A 23,807-nucleotide genomic window follows, 5' to 3' on the forward strand; every position below is an offset into this window, starting at 1 on the left:
GGGCATCCTTATTTTGTGTGATAATGTGGTCCGTGAACATTTCAACCAAATCCAGTGACAAACGAATGACGGCATTATATTGGGCGTTAAGGATCGCGGAACTGGGTGAACACAGAGGTCTTCTAGAGCATTCTGGTGGGGGCTAAAGGCAAGAGGTCCCACAAATGGCCCTGCAATAACCACAGAAGGGGATCTGGCTGGGCTGGGGGACGGGGGACAAGGAGGGCTCATCCCTGCCATCACTTCTACTGCTTTGTGAGGATACGGGTCCTTGGATGGACTGGCCAAAGGCCCCAGGGTACTTGTCCCCGCCTCTACCATCTCTGGTTTGGGGATGGATGCTCCCCCCTGTCGCACAGGGATGTCCCCAATGCTCCTCAGAGCCCCGCATTCCCTGGTAGGTACCAACAAGAACTGCACCCCACAAGCTCCCCGGGGGAGGCAGCAATAACCACTGGGAATCCCTAGGAGGCCTTCACTCAGGCGCCCCACACACATTGCCATGTCATCATCCCAGCAACCCCCACGGGCTGCGTTACACGGGCCTCATTTTACAGGAAGAAACTGAAAATCCCACAAGTTAAGAATCTGAATCGGGGCTGGGCTGACAGCAGAGCTCAAGCCATCAACCACACGGCTGTTCAGTGGAACGCTGGCCTGTCCACTTCCCATGCAAACGTCTGTTGCATGTGCCCCTCGAGATGCTAGATCTTTCCAGCCCTCTGCACACATGCATTTGTAATTATACCTCTCATGACTGTTTAATCAGCCAGAGAGTCTGCTCCATGATGGGAAGGAGACCCTTTCTCTGCTGTCTCCCTATTACCTGGCAAGCACAGAACCCTGAGGGGTGCTCCACAAGTGTTCCTTGGTGCAGTAACTGAAGGCCAGTGATGGATGGAATGGGTCTCTGTCCTCAACGGTTTTATTTTTTTTTTTTAAGATTTTATTTATTTATTCATGAGAGACACATAGAGAGAGGCAGAGACACAGGCAGAGGGAGAAGCAGGCTCCCTGCAGAGAGCCCGATGTGGGACTCCATCCCAGGACCCCGGGATCACGCTCTGAGCCGAAGGCAGATGCTCAACCATTGAGCCACCCAGGTGTCCCTGTCCTCAACAGTTTAAAGCCTCACAAGGAAGGCAAATCGGTGCATAAGCGATTGCCCTACTTTGGGATAAATCACCACTAGGGTTAGCATGGGTGCTGGGACTGCAGGAATGGCTGGGGGTTGGGAGAAGGAATCTGAGAGAGAGAGAGAGATTTAGCTAATAAGAGGGTTAGGGTTAGGCAGACAGGGGGTGAGAGGTACAGTGGGTCACAGGTTTGCAAAGGATCCAGGGTCCGAGGCTGCACCCACAGTCGGGGGATCACTGCTCTGTGTGGCTGGGAGGCAGTCAGGGAGGACTTAAAACTGAGGCCAGAGGGGAGCCCTGTGGGCGTGGGAGCCCTGGAAGCATCCAGCAGGAGACTGACCTGACTGGGCTGCTGGTGGGGTGAATTCTCCGGAGGGAGAACCCAGACCTCGGCCACCAGGGATCCTCCCCAGGGAGCTGGGGATCACGATGGTGGCTCAGAGCAACAGGATCAGCAGAAGAGCACAGGAGATCTTGCAGGGAGATTGTGAAGTGAACCAACCAGGGGCGACTTTGCTCTCTAACTACCCTGCCCCCACCTGGGGACATTGGTGGTTGTTACAAAATGGGGGGGGGGATGGGAGGAAGGAGGCACTGCTACAGGCCCCCCTAGTGGGTAGAGGCCAGGGATGCTGGTAAACATCCTACATCTGCAGGACCACCCCCCTTGCGCCCCCAAATAAGAGAATCCAACCTAAACAAAGAGCAAGTAGAGAAGCCTTTCCTCGTGGAAACCTTCATGTATGGCTCTCTGTGCCCTCCTGGGGGACGTTTTCCAGATTCACAACATCTCTGGGATGGAGCCTGTCCTCCTCCGAGGCCTCCTGGGCACAGTCAAAGCCTTGATGGCATCTTCCTCCCGGCAAACACAGTGGATAGGCTAAGGAACCACCATCTGCTCTGATCAGAGCCAATAATGTGCCAGCCACGGCTCTAACTGCTTTACATGTCAGGCAGGTGCTGTTATTACCCCCATTCTACAGAGGAACAAACTAAGGCACTGACAGGTTCAGTCAGTTATGCAAGGTCACACGGCTTGTGCTTCCTGGTTGGAGTCAGTGTTGGAAGCCAGGCAACCCGGCTTTTCACTTTGGTCACACTACCTTCCACACCCCCACCCAAGGCGGGGCGGGGGGAGGGGTGGCAGGCTCAGGTGGGAAGAGGCACTTGACAGGGAGCAGGACAGGGGGCATGCCTCTCAGTGAGTACCGTCTGGGAGAAGTTCTGGGGGCCACCCCCACCCTTGCTCCTCCCGAAGTCAGTGCCCCTGACCTGTGACATCTTCACGCTGACATCAACTGGTTTCTCCAGCCCTCGGATAAACGAGGGGAATCACCACCACCCCGCCTCCCCGACGGCCACTGTGTGCCTGAGGCTCTGCACAGGGGCAGCTGGGATCACAAGTGCCACTGTCCCACCCCACTAGAAACCCTCGGAGCATTCTAAGGGGGCTGCAGCCACCACTTAAGGCTGCTGGCCACGGCATGACAGGTGCTAGACACAAGTGCGCCTGATGTAGGGAGTCCCCGAGAGCATCATCCGCTTCGCTGGCACCTGGCTCTGAATTTGCTTCTGGAGGGAGGCAGATCTGGGAGGGGGTGGAAGAGAAGAAGTCAGAGCCGGGGTCTATGGAAGTGGAAAAGAAACGACCCCAAGGGCTCACCTGCAGCCCACCAGCTCCCACCGAGGTTCCAGGGCATATGATGGGCCACATCAAGAAGCACAGGCTGAGGACCACAGGGGTCCCCAGATTCCTCCCTCCAGGCTATGCAGCGTTGTTGTCAGCTTCTCTGGAATCCTCTAGATTTCTCACACGTCCTGTTTGTGCCAAGGGCTGTGAGCTGCCACGAGGGCCTGTCACTCCTAATCAAGCAACCCACTCCGTGGCTGGCTCTGCCCAGAGCTTGCTCCAGGCCACCAGCAGCAGGAGCGAAGCTGGCCTGTCAGGATCAAGCTCCATCCTGGTTCCTCGGCCCTGTCCACACACAGCCTGGGACCTGGATGCACTGCTCTTTACTGCCCAGCGAGCATCTGAGCGAATGCCTGCAAACGCCCTGTCCACTCTGCAGGATCCGATAGGATGGGAGATTGCTCACCCAGGCCCCACTCGCCAGCAGAGGTCAGCCTGTGCCCCGGGAGCTGGGCATCTCCCCCACCTCCCCATCCAGTGGCCCGGCGGGGTCTCCTTTCTGGGAAACCACAGAACCCTGGAGGATCAGAGCCCAGAGGGAGGACTGAGGATGGGACAGGGGGCAGCGAGCGCTTTGTGGACAGAGAAGAGCAGCACGCAGGCCTTCACCCATCTCAGCCCAGACGTGCTTGGGGCCACCTGGGAGGGCAGGCAGCAGGCCCAGCTCCAGTCCAGTCCCGGGGCTCTGCTTGCTCCGAGCCCTCTGGCCGGTCACTTCCTCCAGCAAAAACTCCCAGAGGAGGCATAAGTGTGTATTTACAACCCCTGGGGATGGTGGTTGCAACACAAACGTCCCTGCTGGGCCCCAGATCAACCAAGTGTCGTAGGTCTAGGAACCCATCGAGGAACTGGCATTTTAAGCAAATGTCCCAGAGGCTTGGGCTGCCAGCAACACTTTGCAGGCCAGCTCTGAGCAGCTCGATTTAGGTCAGTGGGAAGGAGGAGGGGAGACACGAGGTCAGGACAGACAATGAGCAAGGTGCGCTGGAGAGGCGGCTCTGACCAAGCGCCTTGTCGCTCTGGCTCAAAGCCAAGGCATGGCCGGTGACTCAGGTCCCTACCCTGGGGCCCCCAGAACATCCCTGCCAGGAAAGCGCTTCCACTTCGCATCTGTCCTTTCCACTTTTCTCCTACTATTCTAACATACCACCATACCACCACCCTCCCCCCTCCCTCTCCTTCCCTCCGCTGGAGGGCACTTGGTGGGGGGGGGGTTCTGCTTTGCTCTGGGGCATTCCCTGGCGCTCTGAAAGTGAGGATAACGTGCACTTGGGGGGCCTGCCCCTGGGCCCGGCCCACGCCCTGCCTATCAGCTGCCCCTGACCCAGGCCCCACTCTCTTCCACAGGCAACCTCCAAGGGCGGGGGGCACACAGGCCCTGAGTCCTGATGCATCCCAGCCGGGAGAGGTATGGCTGCCTGCCTCAGTTCTGTCATCTGTAAACAGGGTCAAGAAGACCAGTGCGCCCCGAGCACTTACTACATGCCCAGCTCCTGTTCTGAGTGCTTTGGGCATACAGAAGCATTTAGTCCTCACCCCATCCCCGGGGCACAGACACCTGCCATCTCTCCCCGTTGTACAGATGTGCACACTGAGACACAACGGGGCTGCTGTGCAGCTAGCAGGTGCTGTAACAGACCCTCTGGCTTCACGGCCACCATACGACAGTGGTCCTGTCACCTCCACCTCACACAGTGAGCAGAGAGCTCCATGAGCCGCTCGAACACTACCAGCGCATAGTAAATGCACACCAAAGTGGCAATTACGGTTGCCGATGTCACCGTGAACCCAACCCTATCTTTCATCCAGAGCAGGATTTTCAGCCTGCACGAGCCAGGGTGGCATACCCGTTCTGGGCCTCATTTTTGTGTGGATGGTCAGAATGGCTCAGACCTGCCTGTGCTGGAGCCTGAGGGAGCAGGTCCCCACTCTGGGCTCCCTGCGCTGGAGTCAAAGCAGCACACCGAGGACCCCACGTCTCATGTCTCCAAGCCCTTAGCTGGCGGTCTGAGCAGCGGGACAAGGCATTTGTCCCCTTTCCCCCACACGGGCCTGGTATGTATGTGTGTGTGTGTGTGTGTGTGTGTGTGTGTGTGTGTGTGTTGGGGAGTCCTCCTGGGCTTGCCTGTGGGGGCTTTGTGGGCTTCTAGAAGAACCCCAGGAGGCGGTCTGGCCACCCCAAGCAGGAGCTGCCTGCACCCCTCCAGAACTCTCTTCTTAGAGTTCTTTTCCTCTTGTTTTTAACTTTGACATCTTCCAGAAGTCACCCTGCCCGCAAAGCAACCCCGCCGTGGCTGTAATTTACATGTCACATCGTAGCTGGTGTGCAGAGCACAGGCTACCCCCTCCGCCCCGCCTGGGCACATGTGCCTCCCCCGGGGAGGAGGGCTTCTGCATCTTTCCTACCACGCCTGCACCTGCACCCAGTCACCCACCCGGAGGGAAAAAGTGAAAGGTGAAATCAACAGAAGGCCTGGGGTGGGGGTGGAGATGAAGGTGGGGCGAGGGGGGTTGGGGATGGGGGTGGGGGTGAGAGATGGGGATGGGGGTGAGGGTGGGGATGAGGATGGGGTGAGGGTGGGATGGGGATGGGGGTGAGGGAGGGGATGGGGTGAGGGTGGGGATGACGATGGGGTGAGAGTGGGGATGAGGATGGGGTGAGGGTGGGATGGGGATGGGGGTGAGGGTGGGGATGAGGATGGGGGTGAGGGTGGAGATGAGGTTGGGGTGAGAGTGGGATGGGGATGGGGGTGAGGGATAGGGATGGGGATGGGGATGGGGGTGAGGATGGGTGTGAGGGTGGGGATGAGGATGGGGGTGAGGGTGGAGATGAGGTTGGGGGAGGGATAGGGATGGGGATGGGGGTGAGGATGGGTGTGAGGGTGGGGATGAGGATGGGGTGAGGGTAAGATAGGAGTGAGGGATAGGGATGGGGATGGGGGTGAGGATGGGGGTGGGGGTGGGGATGGGGTGCGGGTGGGGATGGGGATGGAGTGAGGGTGGCATGGGGATGGGAATGAGGGTGAGGGATGGGGATGGGGTAAGGGTGGGATGGGGATGAGAGTGGGGACAAGGATGGGGCTGAGGATGGGGTGAGATGGGGATGGGGGTGAGGGATAGGGGTGGGGATGGGGTGAGGATGGGTGTGAGAGTGGGGATGAGGATGGGGTGAGGGTGGGGATGAGGATGGGAGTGAGGATGGGGTAAGGATGGGATGGGGATGGGGTGAGGGTGGGGTTGGGGATGAAGTTCGGGTGGGGATGGAGTGAGGGTGGCATGGGGATGGGGATGGGGTGGGGATGGGAATGGGGTGGGGGTGGGGAAGGGGTGAGGTTGGGGATAGGGATGGGGATGGGGGGTTAGGCTGGGGATGGGGATGGGGGGGAAGGCAAGGAAAATCTCAGCTCCATCCAACCTTCGGAACTTCCCAGATTCTAGGCTGGGCTTGCACTGGGTCCACATTGCCATGGCAACCGCCCAGCAGGCAGAAAGCCCCGCTCTCCCGCCCCACCTGTGAGCGCCAGCGGAAGTCCATCGCTTACCGTGATGGTATTTTCCTTGCTCTGCTTTTTGCCTGGCGATGAGGATCCCAGGTTCTGGGGAGAGAGGCAAGAGACATCATCGAGGCTGTTCTCCATACTGGACATCTCGGGTTTTCTATTCGGGCTCCCTGCAAGCCGCGTGCTGGGAAGTTCGGGGGATCGGGGATGCTGGAGCTCCCATTAACCCTTAAGTCACCATATTCAGGAAGAGGGCAGGCAGGAGCGGCCCTGACCCCACGCTGCTTCCTGGGGGGGACCGGGAGGGCTCGCAGCCTCCAGCCCAGGCTCTGAGGGAACCACTCCAAGCCAGGTCTCCCTCCTCTTCTCGCAGCCCCTGATTTGGGGACTTAACCCCTCAGCTGCCCTCTGCTGGTAAGCCTTCCGAGTGCTGCCTGCTGTCTGAACCTGCAGAAGCCACCGGGGAGCAGAGAGTTAAAAGCAGGCCGCCACCTCCTGGCACCGCGGACTCCAAAAAACGACTTGTATCCTGAATCCCCTGGGTCCAACACATCAAACCCTCAATCCGTGCAACGTGCAACGGGGATGCCTGGCCCCCTCCGTGACATGCCACTGCCCCGACCCTGGGAGGCAGGAGGGATTTCTCAGCAGAGCCGCCTCTCTGCTTTCATTCATTCAGCCTTTGCATTGCCTTTTTTATGTCTTCCTGCTGCCAGCATAAGCCACTGTCCCAAATACCTTGGATCCCACAGGTCCTCAGCAGACTTGCCCAAGTCCCAGCATGGTTCTGAGATGGATTACATTAAGGATTACCAGCTGAAAAGACCACATCTCAAAAGACCAGATCACAGGAGTCTATGATCCTAAAGGGGAGGAGGATCAATGCTGAGGAGGTCGTTGCCCCATTATTAGCAGTTATGTTAGTGACTCAAGAGGGTCTCTGAGCAGGATGTGCAATGTCCACTCCTGTCCTGAGCCACTCAATGAGCGGGAAAGCGGGCTCACCCCAAGGCCCTGGGAGAGGGGGCATTATATGGATGACCTGGGACCCACAGCCTTCTTGCCCTAGTGGAACCTAAGGACATGGTTGTCAGGGAGGCTTCTCCAGCCAGCCTCAGGAAACCAGCAATGGCCATCCTGGGCCGGCACCGCCTTGGACCACTGGCAGGATGAGCATCTGGGCTCGGGGTTCAGCCTGGCCTCAGGATGCCATCTGCTCAGCACACAAAACAGAGAGCTTGATGGAGCCCATGCTTGCAGCCCATGTTCATCCTCTTACTCCCATCCAGACCTACCTGGGCCAGTAAGGAAAGTCAGTTAATGGAAGCCGATACCCTCAGGCTAGCGAGCTAAAAGGGACTGTGCACATCATCTACATCCTAGACAAGAAACATAAATTCACTAGGGGCACCTGGGTGGCTCAGGGTTTGAGGGTCTACCTTCAGCTTAAGGATCATCTCGAGGCCCTGGGATCGAGTCCCACATCAGGCTCCCCACAGAGAGCCTGCTTCTCCCTCTGCCTGTGTCTCTGCCCCTCTCTCTGTCTCTCATGAATAAATAAGTAATTTTTTTTTTTAAAGAAACTCAGTAACTTTGTCACTGTGCCAAGTCATGCAACTTCTCTCACTTTCACTGTTTGCTATCAGTGGTCTTCAAACTTTGGAGTGCATCAGAATGAACAGGAAGTGGCCCCAAATTGGGTCCCACCTGACCCAGCAGCTCTTGGGGGTGAGGGGGCAGTGTCTCTGAAGCAGAGTTTGGGGGCCTCCCTTGGGGACTCACTGATCTATGATCTGTCATTCATCAAGGCTTCCCTACTTCTGGCAGCCGCTCTAGTAGCCCAGGAAGGCTCTGGGGCTGCCTCAAGCTTGTGGCCAACCACAGCCTCGATGGACATTTTCAAAGCATCAACGCATCCACCTTCCTAACCCTGGACGCTCCTGCACTATCATTCGCATCCCAGGGCATTCGCCAAAATTGGGCCACCTGACAGGAAGACAGAGGCCACAAGGTAGGAGCTCCAGTGCTGCTACCCTCTGGCAGGTGTAGGGCTCTCCTGCGGGTTCCTCTGCATGGGCACTGGCCAAGCAAACCCATGCCAGGGAGGGGGGTGCAGAAGGGAAGCCTCTGGTGTGGTAAAGCGAGGAAGTCAGAGCTGCAGGCTCTTTTCTCTTTTCTCTCTATTCTTCTGGCTTCTCACATGGAGGCTGGGGACGACCTCCTGCTTTTTGGGTGTCTTTGCAGGGATGGAGAAAGATCTCCATCATCCACAAACACTGATTTGGGGGCCACTGTGTCCAAGGTTCTATGGGATGAAGCTGGATACAAAGGTTGCCCTCATCCTTGTAACTTGGGTCAGGACAGAAGTGCAAGTAATGGCATGGATGGGGGGCATCCTATGTGTGGGTGTTGGCACCTTCCCACTCTCTGCCCTCCAGGTAGTACAGCCTTAGCCTGGACTGACCACTACACACACACACACACACACACACACACACACACACACCTCACACACACACACACACACACATCCCTGCAGCATTCCACAGAAGGGCTTAGAGGGAACAACACCTCCATCACGGAGAGAATACCTACTAGCTAGATGTTGGTTTCTAAATATTATTTCAGACTCAAAGGAACCAGGCTCCTGGGAGAAATGGCTCATTTCGGAAGCCAGGTCCATCTGGAACATCTTATTATTCTAGGAGGTTAGAAACCATGCAAAGAACAATGCAATCTCACCAACGGACCCAAGCGCCTGCAGATAGAAGTTCCAACAAGCCAAATTTGGGACAATGGGAGCATGATTATGAATAATGACTACAAATGAGTAACTTCAAAGGGCAGGTAGGGAGAGGGGGGCAGCATTCCTTTCTGGAAGAAGGCCCATAAAAATGGATAGAGAATCACAACATCACCATTTGCAAAGCCCAAAGTCAAAATGGATCCGGCTGCAGTCACCAAGGATGCTCAAAGTATTGAGGTGAAAAGCCTGTGAAGGAATAGGATATGCCCATGGTCTCACCCTATCACCCCCCAGATTACTGGCTAACTAGAAAGGGAAAAAAATGCACCCTTGCAAAGGGGTCTTTGCATTAACCTGGAGCTCAAACCCCTGGTTTGTATCACTGGTAGGGTGCTATCCCAGGAGGCCCCAGGTGGTAGAAATCCTTGCCAGAACTGTTAGCCCGAGTCTAAGCATAAAAAAACAACTGGACTAAGCATGCGAGTCATTCTACACCTGGCCTGGACTCGTCTCAAAAAGAGCCTCTGTGGGGCAAGACAAAATAACATAAAAACATGTGGTGAATACGGTCTAGATTAAAAGAAGCAAAAGCCATAAATGAGATGAAATGGTCAATCCCTTCAATGGAATACTATGTGGCCATAAAAAAGGAACATGGTGCTACTACATCTGCAACATCCACTGACGTCGGAACATGTCCTAAGGGCAAAGAGCCAGACACAAAAGACCACATGCTCTGCGATTCCACTTATATGAACCGTCCAGAAGAGGCAAATCAATGGAGACAAAAAAAAATAGGTCAGTGGGTGCCAAAGGCTTCCGGGGATTCTTCCCAGGGCGATGAAAATGCTCTAAAAGCGATTACGATGGTGGTGGCATAACTGTGACCATTGCACTGTGCATTTTAAGTGGATGGATTGTAGGCTGTGTGAACTGCATCTCAATAAAGCCCAGAGAGAGGGAAACTTTAAAGAGATCTAGCCAATAATACATCCACGTGGGAAACTGGAACTGGGGAGACAAAGGGGAAGTTTGACGAGGAATTACGTATATTAAATGATCATACCAAATTAATGTCTTCTCACAGGGGTTAATGCTACTGCGGTCATGTCCCCTCTCCATAGAGATACACACTCTGGAGCATTTCCAGTAAAAACAGTGTGTCGGGACTTTGCTTTCAAATAATCCTGGGATGGGGGGACAGGAGAGGTAGGGAATGGAGCTATAAATGAAGATTGGCTGAATAATCATTGCAGTTAGAGGACGAGTCCATAGTACTTTATTACAGCAAGCCTTCTGCGTTTCTAAATGTTTGCCAAGGTGCAGAATAAAAAAAATTTTTTTTTTTAATGTCCTTTGCTTATGATTCTGGAAAGTTTTCTCCTTCCTTGTTTCTTTTTTAATTTTTAAAAAATATTTTATTGGGACGCCTGGGTGGCCTAGTGGTTGAGCGTCTGCCTTTGGCCCAGGGTGTGATCCAGGGGTCCTGGGGTCAAGTTTGGCATCGGGCTCCCCATAGGGAGCCTGCTTCTCCCTCTGCCTGTGTCTCTGCCTCTCTCTCTGCATCTCTCATGAATAAATAAATAACAACTTTTTAAAAACTATTTATTTATTTATTAAAGAGAAAGAGCAAGCACATGTGGGTGGAGGGGCAGAGGGAAAAGGATAACTGAAGAATGAGTGAATGAGCAAATGAACACAGGGGTGTTTGAGATACAGAGTTGGGGGTGGGTCAAGCAGGTTGCCCATTGGAGCAGGGAGCCCAATGTGGGTCTCGAACCCAGGACCCTGGGATCACGACCCGAGCCAAAGGAAGATACTCAACTGACTGAGCACCCCCAGGCGCCCCACACCTTCCTTTTTTAAAAGTCCCTGCCCAGCCTGGTCTCCTACTCTCTCTCGCCTGGGCCACTCTGCTGTCACTGCAAGGTGAGGACCCATGGGGGTGATAACACACAAAACGGTGCTGGGTGGACTGCACTAACCCATGGGCCCCGGCTGGGCAACCCTTCCTGACCCCGTCTTCAGGCCCCGTAAATCCTCGGAAGGCGGGAGGCAGAATGAAACCTCTCAATGACCCCCCTGTTCTGGTGGAAGAGACCCAAGCACCTCACAAAAGGCCTGTGCAGACCCCTCCAGCCCCTCACCCCCTGCCCTCCCTGCACCTGTGGGTTCAGTAAATCCCAGTCCCACTTGGCCCCCACAGGTTCTCTGAAAACACCGCTCTGCTTCCCCCTCCTCTGGGCGTCCACACGTGCTCTTCCCTCCACTGGAAGGCTGTTCCCCACCACCACCCTGAACCACACTAAGCCCTCACTCATCTGTCCAGTCTTAGCTCACTATCTCTTCTTCTAGAGCCCCGGCACTGGCACCTCCACCACCACCCAATGGCCATCTGGCCAGGTGCCCAGAGCACATGCCTCCTCTAGCACTTACTGCTGCAGACAGGAAATTTTCACTTATCTCGTGTCTTCTCTGGCACCAGCCACCAGCCTCCACTAGAGCAGGGGCTCTGTCTGCCTGTGACCCAGTGCCTGGCTGAGAAGGAGAAGATGCTCGATGGAACATGTGTCGCTGGACTGAGAGGAGAGCCCCATTAGGTGGATGAGTCTCAGCATCTCACCTCTACTCCCAGCTCTTGTCTCCAATGGGACCCTGAGTTTCCGACCCATTGGTCCCACCCCCGTGCTCCTGGGGGACATTTCTAGGAAGCCAGACCCACTGAAAGGTTGGTCACAAAAGGGGCTGGACTCTGGTGTCCAGGTCCCTTCCCTGCTCCCACCCCAGGCCCTGCCACGTGGGACAGGCCAGGACATGGAGGCCAGCAAAACTCAGCCTCTGACACACCAGCGCCCCCTGGTCAGGTGGGCCACTTTTATTTGTTTTATTCTTTTTTTTAAAGATTTTATTTATTTTTTCATGAGAGACACAGAGATATAGGCAGAGACACAGGCAGAGGGAGAAGCAGGCTCCCTGTGGGGAGCCTGATGTGGGACTTGATCCCAGAACCTTGGGATCATGCCCTGAGCAGAAGGCAGATGCTCAACCGCTGAACCACCCAGGTGCCCCTAGGTGGGCCCCTTTTATCCAGTATTCGGACAGCCCACACCAGGGCTGCAGGCCAGAAACATCCACTGGGTGGCACTATATCACCACCACCTGTGCCCAGCCAACTGGTCTCCCAGAGCTGGGAAGTGCAGGTAGGGTCCCTGGAAGAGCCATCAGTCCTGCCAAGGACAGGGGGCCGGGGTGGGGGGTGGAGACATGGGGGTGGGGGACAGCTCACAGGCCTTTGAGCAAACCCTGGGCAACCTGCTGACTCACCCCCAACCCTGTATCTGGAACACCCCTGTGTTCATTTGCTCATGCACTCATTCTTCCGTTATTCTTCAGGTATCACTATGTTGTGATTGTTATAACCGGCAGCTTGGGACTGTGTGAGCAAATACTATGCGTGCTGAAGAGCGCGGTCTATACTTGGGGGATCATTTGTTGGCAGCACTCTCTGTAAACACCCAAATTTCTCATCTTTTTCCTGGGACTGGCCCCAAGCACCACTGCAAAGAGCCAGCTCCGCAGCTTCACGAATCCCTCCACGGCCTAAAAAAAAAATAAAATAACACGCTACCTTCTGGTTCTGGGATTGGTGAACAACTGCTTATTGGCTCTCCGTGCACGTGCTGCATTATCTTTGTTACTTCGATGACACGTCAACCCTCCACGTTCTCATCCCAAGCGAGGACACTCAATTCTACCTGCCACTTAACGCGGCATCCCCAAGTACCCTGCTTCCCATAACGCTCATTGTACCTGCCTTCTGTTAGTCAAATGCGTTCATTTTGGGAAATGTTAAAGATACTACAAAGTACAAGGAAAATAAAAAGTACTTTAGACCAAGGTTTCTCAACCCCAACACCACTGTATTTTCGGACTGGATAATTCTTTGTTGGGTGTGTGTGTGTGTGTGGGGGGGCTGTCCAGTGCATTGTAGGCCAACTAGTCATAGTAGAGTCCTACACACTAGAGACCAGCCAGTGGTACCCCCCTCCCCAGCTGTGACAACCAAAACATTTCCAAACAAATGTTCCCGACTGAGAATCAGTCTTAGATGCAGACAGAACCACCATCAACTGTTCTGATTAATTTTTCTTCCAGTCGTTTGTCTTCATGAACATGTGGATTTCTTCCTACCAGGTAAGACCGGCTGGGCATGGAGGGTGTGTGCTGCTCAGCCTCTACCTAAATCATTAAGTTTTCTTCAGAAATGGTATTTCTCGAGTCTGTGTAACAGAACAGGCTGGGTGGTGATTCAGTGCCAACATCCACTGTGCCTATCCCCTGTGGCTGGACAGTTAAGGCTCGGTCCCATGCTGCAGAGTCAGAAATAACGCTTGAGGAAACGCTTCCCACACTGATCAGAATCCCTGAATGTATTCCAAGAACAGATGCTAGAGGGGATATCCCTGGGTCAAAGCAGCTTCCGAGAAGGTTCTCTCAATATACATTAAAAAACAAAACGGTTCAGTAACAACTTCGCATTATTTGAGGGGCAGAGGGAGTCATGTTCTATTAGGGAAAGAAGGATGAACGATGGGGCAGTGGGGAGGATGTTTTCAGTCTTCTAGATGATACCCAGGGTAGCACCGGCTCTTTCAGTTATGTTACAACATACCAGAACTTAGGCTGATGTCTTCAGAAAACAATCTGTAGCCAGGAGGTAAACCTGCTTCATTCCAAATAGATTGATGGAGGTTGTGCTGGAATGGCTGTTGGGGGCTTGGCAGAGAACACACAGTGCCAGGGGTGTGTGTGATGTGTGCCACGAGCAGGGGAGTGAAGGGGACACGGATGGGGACACACACACACACACGCACACACACACACACACACTGTGCATTATCTACCAGGTCCAGACCGCTCCCTGCTCAAGACAATGGTCCTCGGACTAGCATGATCAGCATCCCCTGGGGGCCTGGTTGGAAACAGAACCTCAGAGTCCTCATTGGGCTCTCCACAGGGAACCTGCTTATCCCTCTGCTTATGTCTCTGCCTCTCTCTCTGTGTCTCTCGTGAATAAATAAAATCTTAAAAGATAAAAGAACATCTTCTGGATAGACTTTATGGATAGAATAAATAAGCCAACCCTCACTTCCTTAGACACAGCGTAACACAACTTGAAAGGCCATGAGCTGTTGCATCAAGGTCCATTCCAATCACATATTCGTGTCAACCTGCATGGGTTGCTGCAATGGCCTGAGACTCAGTGGTCTCACCTGTTGCTCGGGAAAGGTACCCATATCTGTACAGATGTCAACGGGTAGGATGAATGGGAAAGCAGGATGGAACTCTTACACCATTCTCCCATTTCCTCTCATCTTGTCATTGTGGGCTCTGTGCTAGATTATTAAAGGTAAGATAGCATTTTACAAAATCCCCTTCTGGGTGAAGTCTAGGGGCGGGGAAAGAGAGAGCATAGAAGAAGGAACGTGATGTGATCTGGCCCCATCCGTATTCTTAAAGTGACAGACACCTAGATTCTACATATTGGGAATCCAGGTGGCAGGATGGAACCCGCCGCCCTAACGATAGGGACGGTCCACCGCCATTGCCCCACTGCAACGACCCTCCAGTTTTCTAGAGAAAACCAACAAACCACAACTGCCCACTCTCCCCCAATCATGGTACATGGGAATGACCCAGATATACCAGCCACTCTGTACCAGGGGCAGAACCGGGCTGTGGTCACCTGGACCCCGGCTCTATGCCCTCTTGACGACACCTCCCTGGGCCTGCTAGACTGGCTGGCTACCCCTACCTCCCATAACACGACCCCTTACCTGGGAATCACCGGTGGATTTTCGGACACTCATGTGGGCAGTCTCGGGAGGGTGTGCTGGGGTCCCTGCCACGTGGTATCCATTCACTGTGGGAGAGAAACAGTGCTCAGATGCCACGCCGACCACACACGGGTGACGCCAACTGCCTGCAACCGCAGCCCCTTGTGCCATGTCACTGCCTGCCAGCCTCTGAGACGTCTCGCACAGCCAGGACCATCCCTTGGGATCTGACCAGCGCTTATGGAGCTGGAAATGGGCTCCAAGCATCTCTCTGATCCCCAGCTCCCAACTGCGGATCTCTCAGGGGGACCACGTTTCTTTTCTGAACCAGAGAGGGATGTGCTTAAGAGGAGGGGTGGGGCTCACTACAGTTCAACAGCCATCACTGAAGATGCCACATTAGCTGTGGCCACTGGTGCTGATCCACGGTCCAGGCTCTCTCCAGAGTCAGGCAGGACCGCCTCTACCTGCCTGTAGCTCTCCAGAGGAACCACCTCCACCCTCATCCTCACAGCATATAAGAAAAGAGCACTGGGTTTACTGGTTTCTCTGAAATTTGGCTTTGCCAATTAATAGCTGGGGTGGGGAAGGGCATCGCAGACCATCTCTTTTGAGTCTTGATTTTCCTAAAGTTAAAAAAAAGAAAGAAAAAATTCAAGGCTGTAATATTCTAGCCCTGTGATACTCACTCATGCTCCCAAGGGGTGCGGATCAACCTCACTCTCTAAGCAGGGAGCCCTGGTGTGTAGCATTTGCCAGTTTCCTTGGCATATTTCCATCAATGAGGATGGATTCACAGGTCCCATCGACACCCCTGCGTGCTCCTGATGTCACAAGTAAGTACACACCGGGACCTGTGCCATCTCAGTTCCCAGAGGGGACACTGCTCTCTTGCAGGCATGGCTACATGAGCTTAGAGAGCAGTTCTCCTCGGTGAGCCTCAGCTTCCCGATCTGAGAAATGGGGATAATTCTACGTGGGCTCTATTAGCATGAAAATCAAATGGGGCAGTACTTGCTCAAGGATGCTTGGACTCATTAAGTAATTCTTGAGAAGAGGAAAGGGGCCAGTGGAGGGAGGGAAGGTCACTGCTTTCTGCTCCTGAATCCAGTCGCCTCAAACCCCAAGCCTGCATCATACCCAGACACCAGGGAAGCATGCCTCCTACACACCCCAGGCTTGGCGGAATTGCCACAACATATGCACTGTGTAGGTCCAACCAGGGGAGGTACATAAACTGAGTCCAGTGCATGGTTCTTGTTGAGAGGGCCCTGCGGGGTGGCCAGAAACAGGGGGAGAGGTTGGCTGAAAAGTCTCTAACGTCTACTGATCTGCCAAAAGCAAGCAATGGGCTGATGAAGACCACCCCACGCGGGACCATCCTCATGCTGGGGGATGTCCCCCAATCTCCAACATTTGCAGTGAAAAATCGAGGGCCCCCCTGCGAGCAGAAACACAGACTACCCTGCAGACCCCAGTGGGCGGCTGGGTTTCTCCCTGACATGCAAGGCTGGCTTGATACTCTGGAGGAAGGGTGGGCAGAGATACAGGAAGGCACTAGAAAGCTGGGCACGGAGCTGGCCTCCCAGTGCAGCGGCTTGGGGAAGCGACAAGACACAAGAGATTAGCCCGCATGGCGAGTCACAAGCCGGGTCTGCACTCAGGCCCCTTGTCAGCTGATTAAACACTGTGACTACCGTCCACAAGTTCTCCAGCTCAAGGGGAGCCAGGGTCAGGATTCCAAGAGCATCAGAGAACGTTGAGAGGATTGAGGAGAAGCTACTCACATTGGTATAAGCTCTGCCAGGAAGGGCACTAGATGATGATAAATACAAGACCCAATGAAGGTGTAACATTCAAGAAGTGTCATTCGTTTATCAAACAGTGTAGCACGGAAATGGATAAAACCTACGTGCTGGAGAATCGAGAGAAAACCTTAGCAGCCAGCTTTTAGTAGATGACTGAGTAAGCAAACAAAAGTGAGGATATGAATATCTCAGTAATTTCACTTAAAAGCCGAATGAACTAGATATTTAACATCATGTGCTACGAACAAAGATAACATCTTTGGCCAACAAGCCATGGAACATTTAAAGAAAAAAAAAAGCCTGGGCATATTGAAACCACAAAGAAAGTGTTGGTAAGTCGCAAAAGGCATAACTAACGCAGGCCACATTCTTCAACCAGAAAGCAATAAAAGCAGATATTAATAATGAAAGAACAAATACACAAGGTCCCCATCCCTCCGACTCCCAAACACTTGGAAATTTCAGAAAATGCTCTCCTATTCTCAGGTCAAAATCAAAACTGTAATTATACAACATTTAGAAAATAATCATGAGAATCATGAGGAACATATCAAAACGGATGGGATAAGGCTTGAATTATATTTGGAGAAAAAATCCACAGCCTTCATTACTCAATTACTGAAACCAAGGGAATACAAATACATGGACTAAACCTTCAAATTAAGAATTTAGAGAAACTTTTAAAAGCCAATGAGGTAAACCGAAGGAAAACATGAGAAGGGGGTATAAATATGGCACCAGAAATGAATGGGTTAGGAAACAGGATGACATTCGCAGCTCAGGCAAGTTCTCTCTGCGTGGGGGTGGCTGTAGCGGGGAGGAATCACAATAAAAAAGCAGGTCAGCCCATCTAATCTGAGGCTGAGTGCACGCACGAATGCTCAGACCACAGAATTAGAAAGAAAACATAAGCAGATCTCGTTAAGAGTTTTTTTTTTTAATGCAAGGGCATATGATTTAAAACTACAGGCTAGAATCAAATGATCAAAAAAAATGGTTCCAAAGGACACGAGAGAAATACCAAGATGAGTAAAACCTTTGAGGACTGACCTCCCTCCAAAAGGCCCTGGACCCAGATGGTTTTATGGGCAAATTCGTTCTAACGCCTAACAAAGAAGTACCTAGACACAAACTGCACCAAGAGTTTGGAAACGTGGCAAATTTCCCAGCTGGTTAGACAAAGCCAGTGTTGCCCTGATCCAAAAATCCACCGAAGGCAAGAGAAGAACTGAACCATTGTGACCACAAACACGAAATTGGTCAATTCTTACCTGAGCAGGTCTTCACTTGGAACCAGTCACTACACCTTTGATGGTACAGGGTCCCTGCACATCAAAGCTGTCCCCAGCTCTTCCCGACCCCCACCTGCTCCCCTCACAGCACCCCAAAGTACACCCTCAGTACATGGTTGTCTATCTTCTGCTTCCTGCATCCCCCATGCACCCCTCTCACCACACGAACGGCGGCCAGGAACTGCCGAACGCAGGGGCATTTTGCCCCTAATCCACCCTCTTGTTCTCACTTCAGTTCTGAGCTGTCAGCTGCTGGCTAATTACTTTCGGTGTCAAAACAATTACTGGGAGAGAAAAAATAATTTCCCATCCAACCACTTCTCCCCACCCAGCAGCTCTCCACTGCCCTGGTCTTGCTGCGTTTCATGCTACCAGTCCCAGGCACGCTCAGAAGAGTGATCAGTGGAGATCTGAACACTTACGGCTCACCCACAGGGGGCTCTGATTATTTCCAGTCCTCTAGGCTCTCAGCTTACCAGGGGTTAGATGCAACACAAGTGAGGCCAGAAGTGGGTACTTTTGATGCCTCCAGCCCCCAGGGGATGGGGGGAAGTGAGGTTAAAATAAAACTGGTCAAGGATTGCTCATAACCATAAGGAGCATAATTCAGTCTGGGGATACCAAAAAAAAAAAAAAAAAAAAGTAAAATGCCAAATTCAGCTGTTTTTAAGATAAGAAAAAGGGAACGGAAAGCTCTTAGGTAGTAACTTTCATAATTTCCAACACAAATATAAACACACAGATGCACACATTTCATTCCTGTTTGTGGGTAGTTGGAAAGAGAGAGGGCTTGAGAGCTGCGTAAATGAGAGGAGGGGACGGGCATTTGGGGAGAAAGGAAAAAGGAGGAGGTCTTTGGGGGGCTGGGGGAGAGGAAGTGGATAAAAATGGAAAAGAAGGAGCAAAGCAAGAGTTGTCGAGAGAAGCCAAGCAACAGAGAAGAGCCAGCAACATCTGTTGCCCAGAATTCATGCTCCCAGGAGCTCTGTTTCCCTTCCTGCTGCAGTCCCCAAAAGAGAAAGCTCCGTCCTCCACGCCCCACTGTCCACATTTCTGTTCCCTAAAGGACCCCAAAGAGGAGACTTACTCTTTCAAACAAGAAAATCAGCCCTGGAGACAGCCCCCCTTTCTGCCTCCTTCAGGTCTGGCCCAATCTCCCATTATTTCTGGAATAAACATGTAACTTCTTTCCTCAAGCTGAAGAAACCCAGGAGCCCCAAGGCCTCGTTCCTGCAACACCCCTCCCACCACCACCACCCTATTCCCACATTCATCGCGGCGGAATGCAGAGTTTCCCAGGGCATGTGACACCCAGCACCAGTTCGGCAGGATGTTTGTTCTAAGTCCGAAGCAGTAAAGGCAGAGGGTAGAGTCTTATGCTCCAAAGAGTTTGGGACAAGTGCCCCCATTATTATTCAGAATTAAATTGTTTTATTACAGGAGGAGGCCTTTTTAGATACAGGCGCATCTCAGAGATACAGCAGGTTGGGCGCCAGAGCACCACAAATAAGCGAACGTCACAATAAGGAGAGTCGAATGAATGTTTTGACTTCTTGGTGCATGTAAAAGTTATGTTTACATTTACACTCTATAAAATGTTCAATAACATTATGTCTAAAAAAAAAGCAATGTACGTGCTTAATTTAAATATGCTTTATTGTTAAAAACCAACCAACCATTAACCATCATCTGAGCTTTCAGCAAGTCCTCCTCATCTTTGCTGGTGGAGGGTCTTGCCTCAGTGTTGATGGCTGCTGAGTGCTCAGGTTGGTGGCTGCTGAAGGCGGGGTGGGGGGGTGACAGTGGCAATTTCTTAAAATCAGACAACAATGAAGTTTGGGGCATTGATAGACTTCCTTTCATGAACGATTTCTCTGCAGCACATGATGCTGTTTGATAGCATGTGACCCACAGGAGAACTTCTTGCAAAACGAGAGTCCATCCTCTCAAACCCTGCTGCTGCTTTATCAACTAAGTCCATGGAATATTCTCAATCCTTTGTTGTCATTTCAACAATCTTCACCAGGAGCAGAGTCCATCTCAAGAAACCACAATTTTTTGCTCATCTATAAGAAGCCACCCCTCATCCACTGAAAGGTATATCATGAGATGGTAGTGATTCAATCCCATCTCCTGGCTCCACTTCTGATTCTAGGTCTCCTGCTGTTTCCGTCACATCTGCAACGACTTCCCCATTGGACTCTTGAGCCCCTCAGAGTCATCTGTGAGGGTTGGAATTGACTTCCTCCAAACTCCTGGTCATGTTGATATTTTGACTTCTTCTCATGAATCCTCTTAATGGCATCTAGAAGGGAGAATCCTTTCCAGAAGGTTTTCAATTCACTTTGCCCAGAGTCATCAGAGGAATCATTATCTTTGGCAGCTAGAGCCTCACGAAATAGATTTCTCAAATAATACGCCTGGAAGTTGAAGTGACTCCTTGACCTGTGGGCTGCAGAATGACCGTGGCGTTAGCAGGCATGGAAGCAACACCACCTCATTGCCCACCTCCATCAGAGCTCTTGGAAGACCCAGTCCACTGTCAATGAGAAGTCGTATTTTGCAGAGAATCCTTTTTTTCTGAGCCATGGGTCTCAACAACGGGCTTAAAATATTCAGTAACCCAGGTTGTACACAGGGGTGCCGTCACGCAGGCTTTGTGGACAGCGCACAGAGTAGATTCAGCCTCATTCTGAAGGGCCCCAGGATTCTCAGAATGGCAAACGACCACTGGCTTCAACTTGAGGTCACCTGCTGCATGAGCACCTAGCGTTGACTTCTCCTCTCCAGCTGTGGAAGTTCTAGATGCCATCTTCTTCCAACAGAAGGCTGTTTCATCTACACTGAGGATCTGCTGCTGAGCGTAGCCACCTTCATTCGTTACCTTAGCTCCCTCTTCTGGAGCACTTGCTCCTTGCCCTTGCACTTTGAGGTCACCACCTTGCCCGGCCTTCACAGAATGGATGAACATTAGGGTCTTGCTCTGGATTAGGCTTTCGTCCTAAGGGAATGTTGGGGCTCGTTTGGTCTTCTATCCAGATCACTGACACTGTCTGCACATCTGCAAGAAGGCTGCTTCTCTTTCTTATCATTTGTGTGGTCACTGGAGTAGCAGTCTAATTTCCTTCGAGAACTTTTCCTCTGCATTCCCAACTTGGCTAACTTTGCTTTGGCACAAGAGGCCAAGCTTTCAGCCGATCTCGGCTTTCAACATGCCTTCCTCACTGAGCGTGATCACTTCTAGCTTTTCATTTACAGTAAGAGATATGCAACTCTTCCTTTCCCTTGAACTTACAGGCCACCAGAGGGTTATTAAATGGCCTAATTTCACTATTGTTGGGGCTCAGGGAAGAGGGAGGCGAGGAGAGGGAGAGATGGGGGGATGGCCGGTCGGTGGAGCCATCAGAAGACACAGATTTATCGGTGAAGTTCACTCCTACAGGCTTGTGGTTGCTCCAACACAATTGCAATAGTAACATCAAAGATCACGGATCACAAAACTTGTCGCCATAATAGACATAACGAAAAAGTTTGAAATATCAAGAGTATTACCAAAATGTGACACAAATGCTGTTGGGAAAAAAATGGTGCTGACAGACTTGCCACAAACTTTCCATTTGTAGAAAACCCAACATCTGCGAAGCATGATAAACTGAGTATTCCTGGCTGCTGACGTGCTCTGTGAACCTCAAACAAGTGTGGTACTCCCACACTTTAGTGGACACACAACCCATTTTGGGCAGCAAAGCAAGAGTAATGTGGAACCTGCTTTGGGAACCGTGGTGGCTGTAAGAAGGCGGGTTTTGAAGTCAGGCAAACCAAAGCAAACACCAGGGCGAGTATTGTGCTCAGCACCCCCTGAAGGCAGTCGGAGCACAATCCCTGCCTCACGCTGTTGCCACTCACCATGTGGTGGAGGAAGGTTGCATCTCCTCAGTTCTGTTTAGTGGGGTGGCGGGGGGGCAGTTTCACATTATAATCCTCTGGTCTGGAAACATCTGTCTGGCCACCTGGTCTTCACGGGCTTCCCTGACTATCTAAAATAGAAACTGTATCCCCCAAAACAGAACCCACAACACATCTGCCCACGTGGCTGTAAATGGTTGAAAGCCTGTGACCTATCCTCCCGGGGTCAAAGGTTACACAGGTTTTGGTGAGGTCCTCTGGGGTCTGAGCTGACAAGAACCAGGAAAGGAATACTCAAGGCCCCTTCCAGAAGGCGGTGTCATGGCGGACATCCTGGTGTCAATGGTGAGACCTAGCTGAGGACCATGGAAGCTGCTCTGGGCCTGGTGACCTGTTAGTTCTGCAGCAGATGGAGGGTCCTGCTTGTAACTGTGTAGGGGGCGGACGGCGGTGAGGGATTCCCAATCTAGAGAGGGTGTGGGTGAAGGGGAGCCCCCTTCTCAGAGCCCTCTGCACAGGGGAAGCGGCTATTGACATGCACTCCTCCTGGCTGGCTCCATGTGCTCAAAGGCAGACCCTCCCTGATCTTCAAGGGACCTCACTCAGTCCTCTGAGACCTGGCTTCCCAGGGGCTGTTGGAGGCAGGCCCTGCACCCAAGGATGATCCCTCCATGGGCTCAAGCCCCCAGGCCAGCCAAAGCCAGAATCTGAACCCGGGTTTCCTGACCACTCCCACCCCGTCAGCAGTGGGGCGACTCAGTACAAGATGGATTTCCTCCAGCCTTTAAGAAACACACCAACAGAGATGCCTGGATGGCTCAGCGGTTAAGCTCTGCTTTCGGCTCAGGGCGTTATCCTGGATTTCAGGGATCGAGTCCCACATCGGGCTCCATGAGGGGAGCCTCCTTCTCCCTCTGCCTATGTCTCTGTGTCTCTCATGAATAAATAAAATCTTAAAAAAAAAAAAAAAAAAAGAAAGAAACACACCAACAAAAGCTCAGTGCACATTCCAGGGGCTGAAGCTCAGAAAGGAATTCACTCTCCACACCTGCCCTGGCTGACAGGATAGCCATTCGTCATAGGGAGCTATTCAAGTTCTAACCAATCACACTTAAATAAAATATACATGCTGTGTGGTATGAAGGACTGGATCCCAGAATAGGAAGAGGACATTAGTGGAAAAACTGGGGGCACCTGGGTGGCTTAGCAGTTGAACATCTGCCTTCTGCTCAGGTCATGATCCCGAGGTCCTGGGATCGAGTCCCACATCGGGCTCCCTGCAGGGAGCCTGCTTCTCCCTCTGCCTGTGTCTCTGCCTCTCTCTCTGTGTCTCTCATGAATGAATAAATAAAATCTTAAAAAAGAAAAAAAAGAAAAGAAAGAAAAGAAGAGAAAGAAAAGGAAAAGAAAAGAAAGAAAAGAAAAAAAAGGAAAGAAAAGAAAGAAAAGAAAAGAAAAGAAAAGAAAAGAAAAGAAAAGAAAAGAAAGATAAACTGGTGACATCTGCAGAAAATTAGTTAACATTAGTTTCTTACTTTTGGCAAAGCGCACCCCAGGTATCTAGGATATGAACCATAGGGGAAACTGAGTACAGGATATATAACAATTCTCTGAACTGGCTTCGTGATTTCTCTGTGAACCTGAGATCATTCCAAACATTTAAAAAAAATTATTAAATAAAGCGAAATTAAGTTAAATTCCTCTGGAATTGTCCCGGACATACTTTGAGTGTCCACCACCCATGTGCCTCAGGCTACCACAGTGGACGGTGTAGATAGAGCACTTTTCTGTTATGCTAGAAAGTTCTACTGGGCCATGCTGCTCTGCAGTGTCCTTCATTCTACAAAGTGATGCATCCATGAGACTCCCAGAACCTTGTTTTTCACTCTGTC

The 23,807-nt window shown here is 52.0% G+C and overlaps 1 protein-coding gene across 7 annotated transcripts in view; it reads right to left on the bottom strand.

Moving 5' to 3' along the window:
• The window catches only part of GAS7 (growth arrest specific 7), a 209,806-nt gene that overhangs the window by 31,092 nt on the left and 154,907 nt on the right, over nucleotides 1–23,807 (bottom strand). For all 7 annotated transcript variants that reach the window (XM_041771061.1, XM_041771067.1, XM_041771065.1 and 4 more), the window contains 2 exons: nucleotides 14,910–14,995; nucleotides 6,369–6,422 (listed from right to left, as the gene is read on the bottom strand). In XM_041771061.1, coding sequence (XP_041626995.1) covers nucleotides 6,369–6,422; nucleotides 14,910–14,995 — 140 coding nt within the window. The remainder of the gene's footprint in view (nucleotides 1–6,368; nucleotides 6,423–14,909; nucleotides 14,996–23,807) is intronic.

This window comes from Vulpes lagopus, chromosome 10 (genome assembly GCF_018345385.1).
Source record: "Vulpes lagopus strain Blue_001 chromosome 10, ASM1834538v1, whole genome shotgun sequence".
Classification (NCBI taxonomy): domain Eukaryota; kingdom Metazoa; phylum Chordata; class Mammalia; order Carnivora; family Canidae; genus Vulpes; species Vulpes lagopus.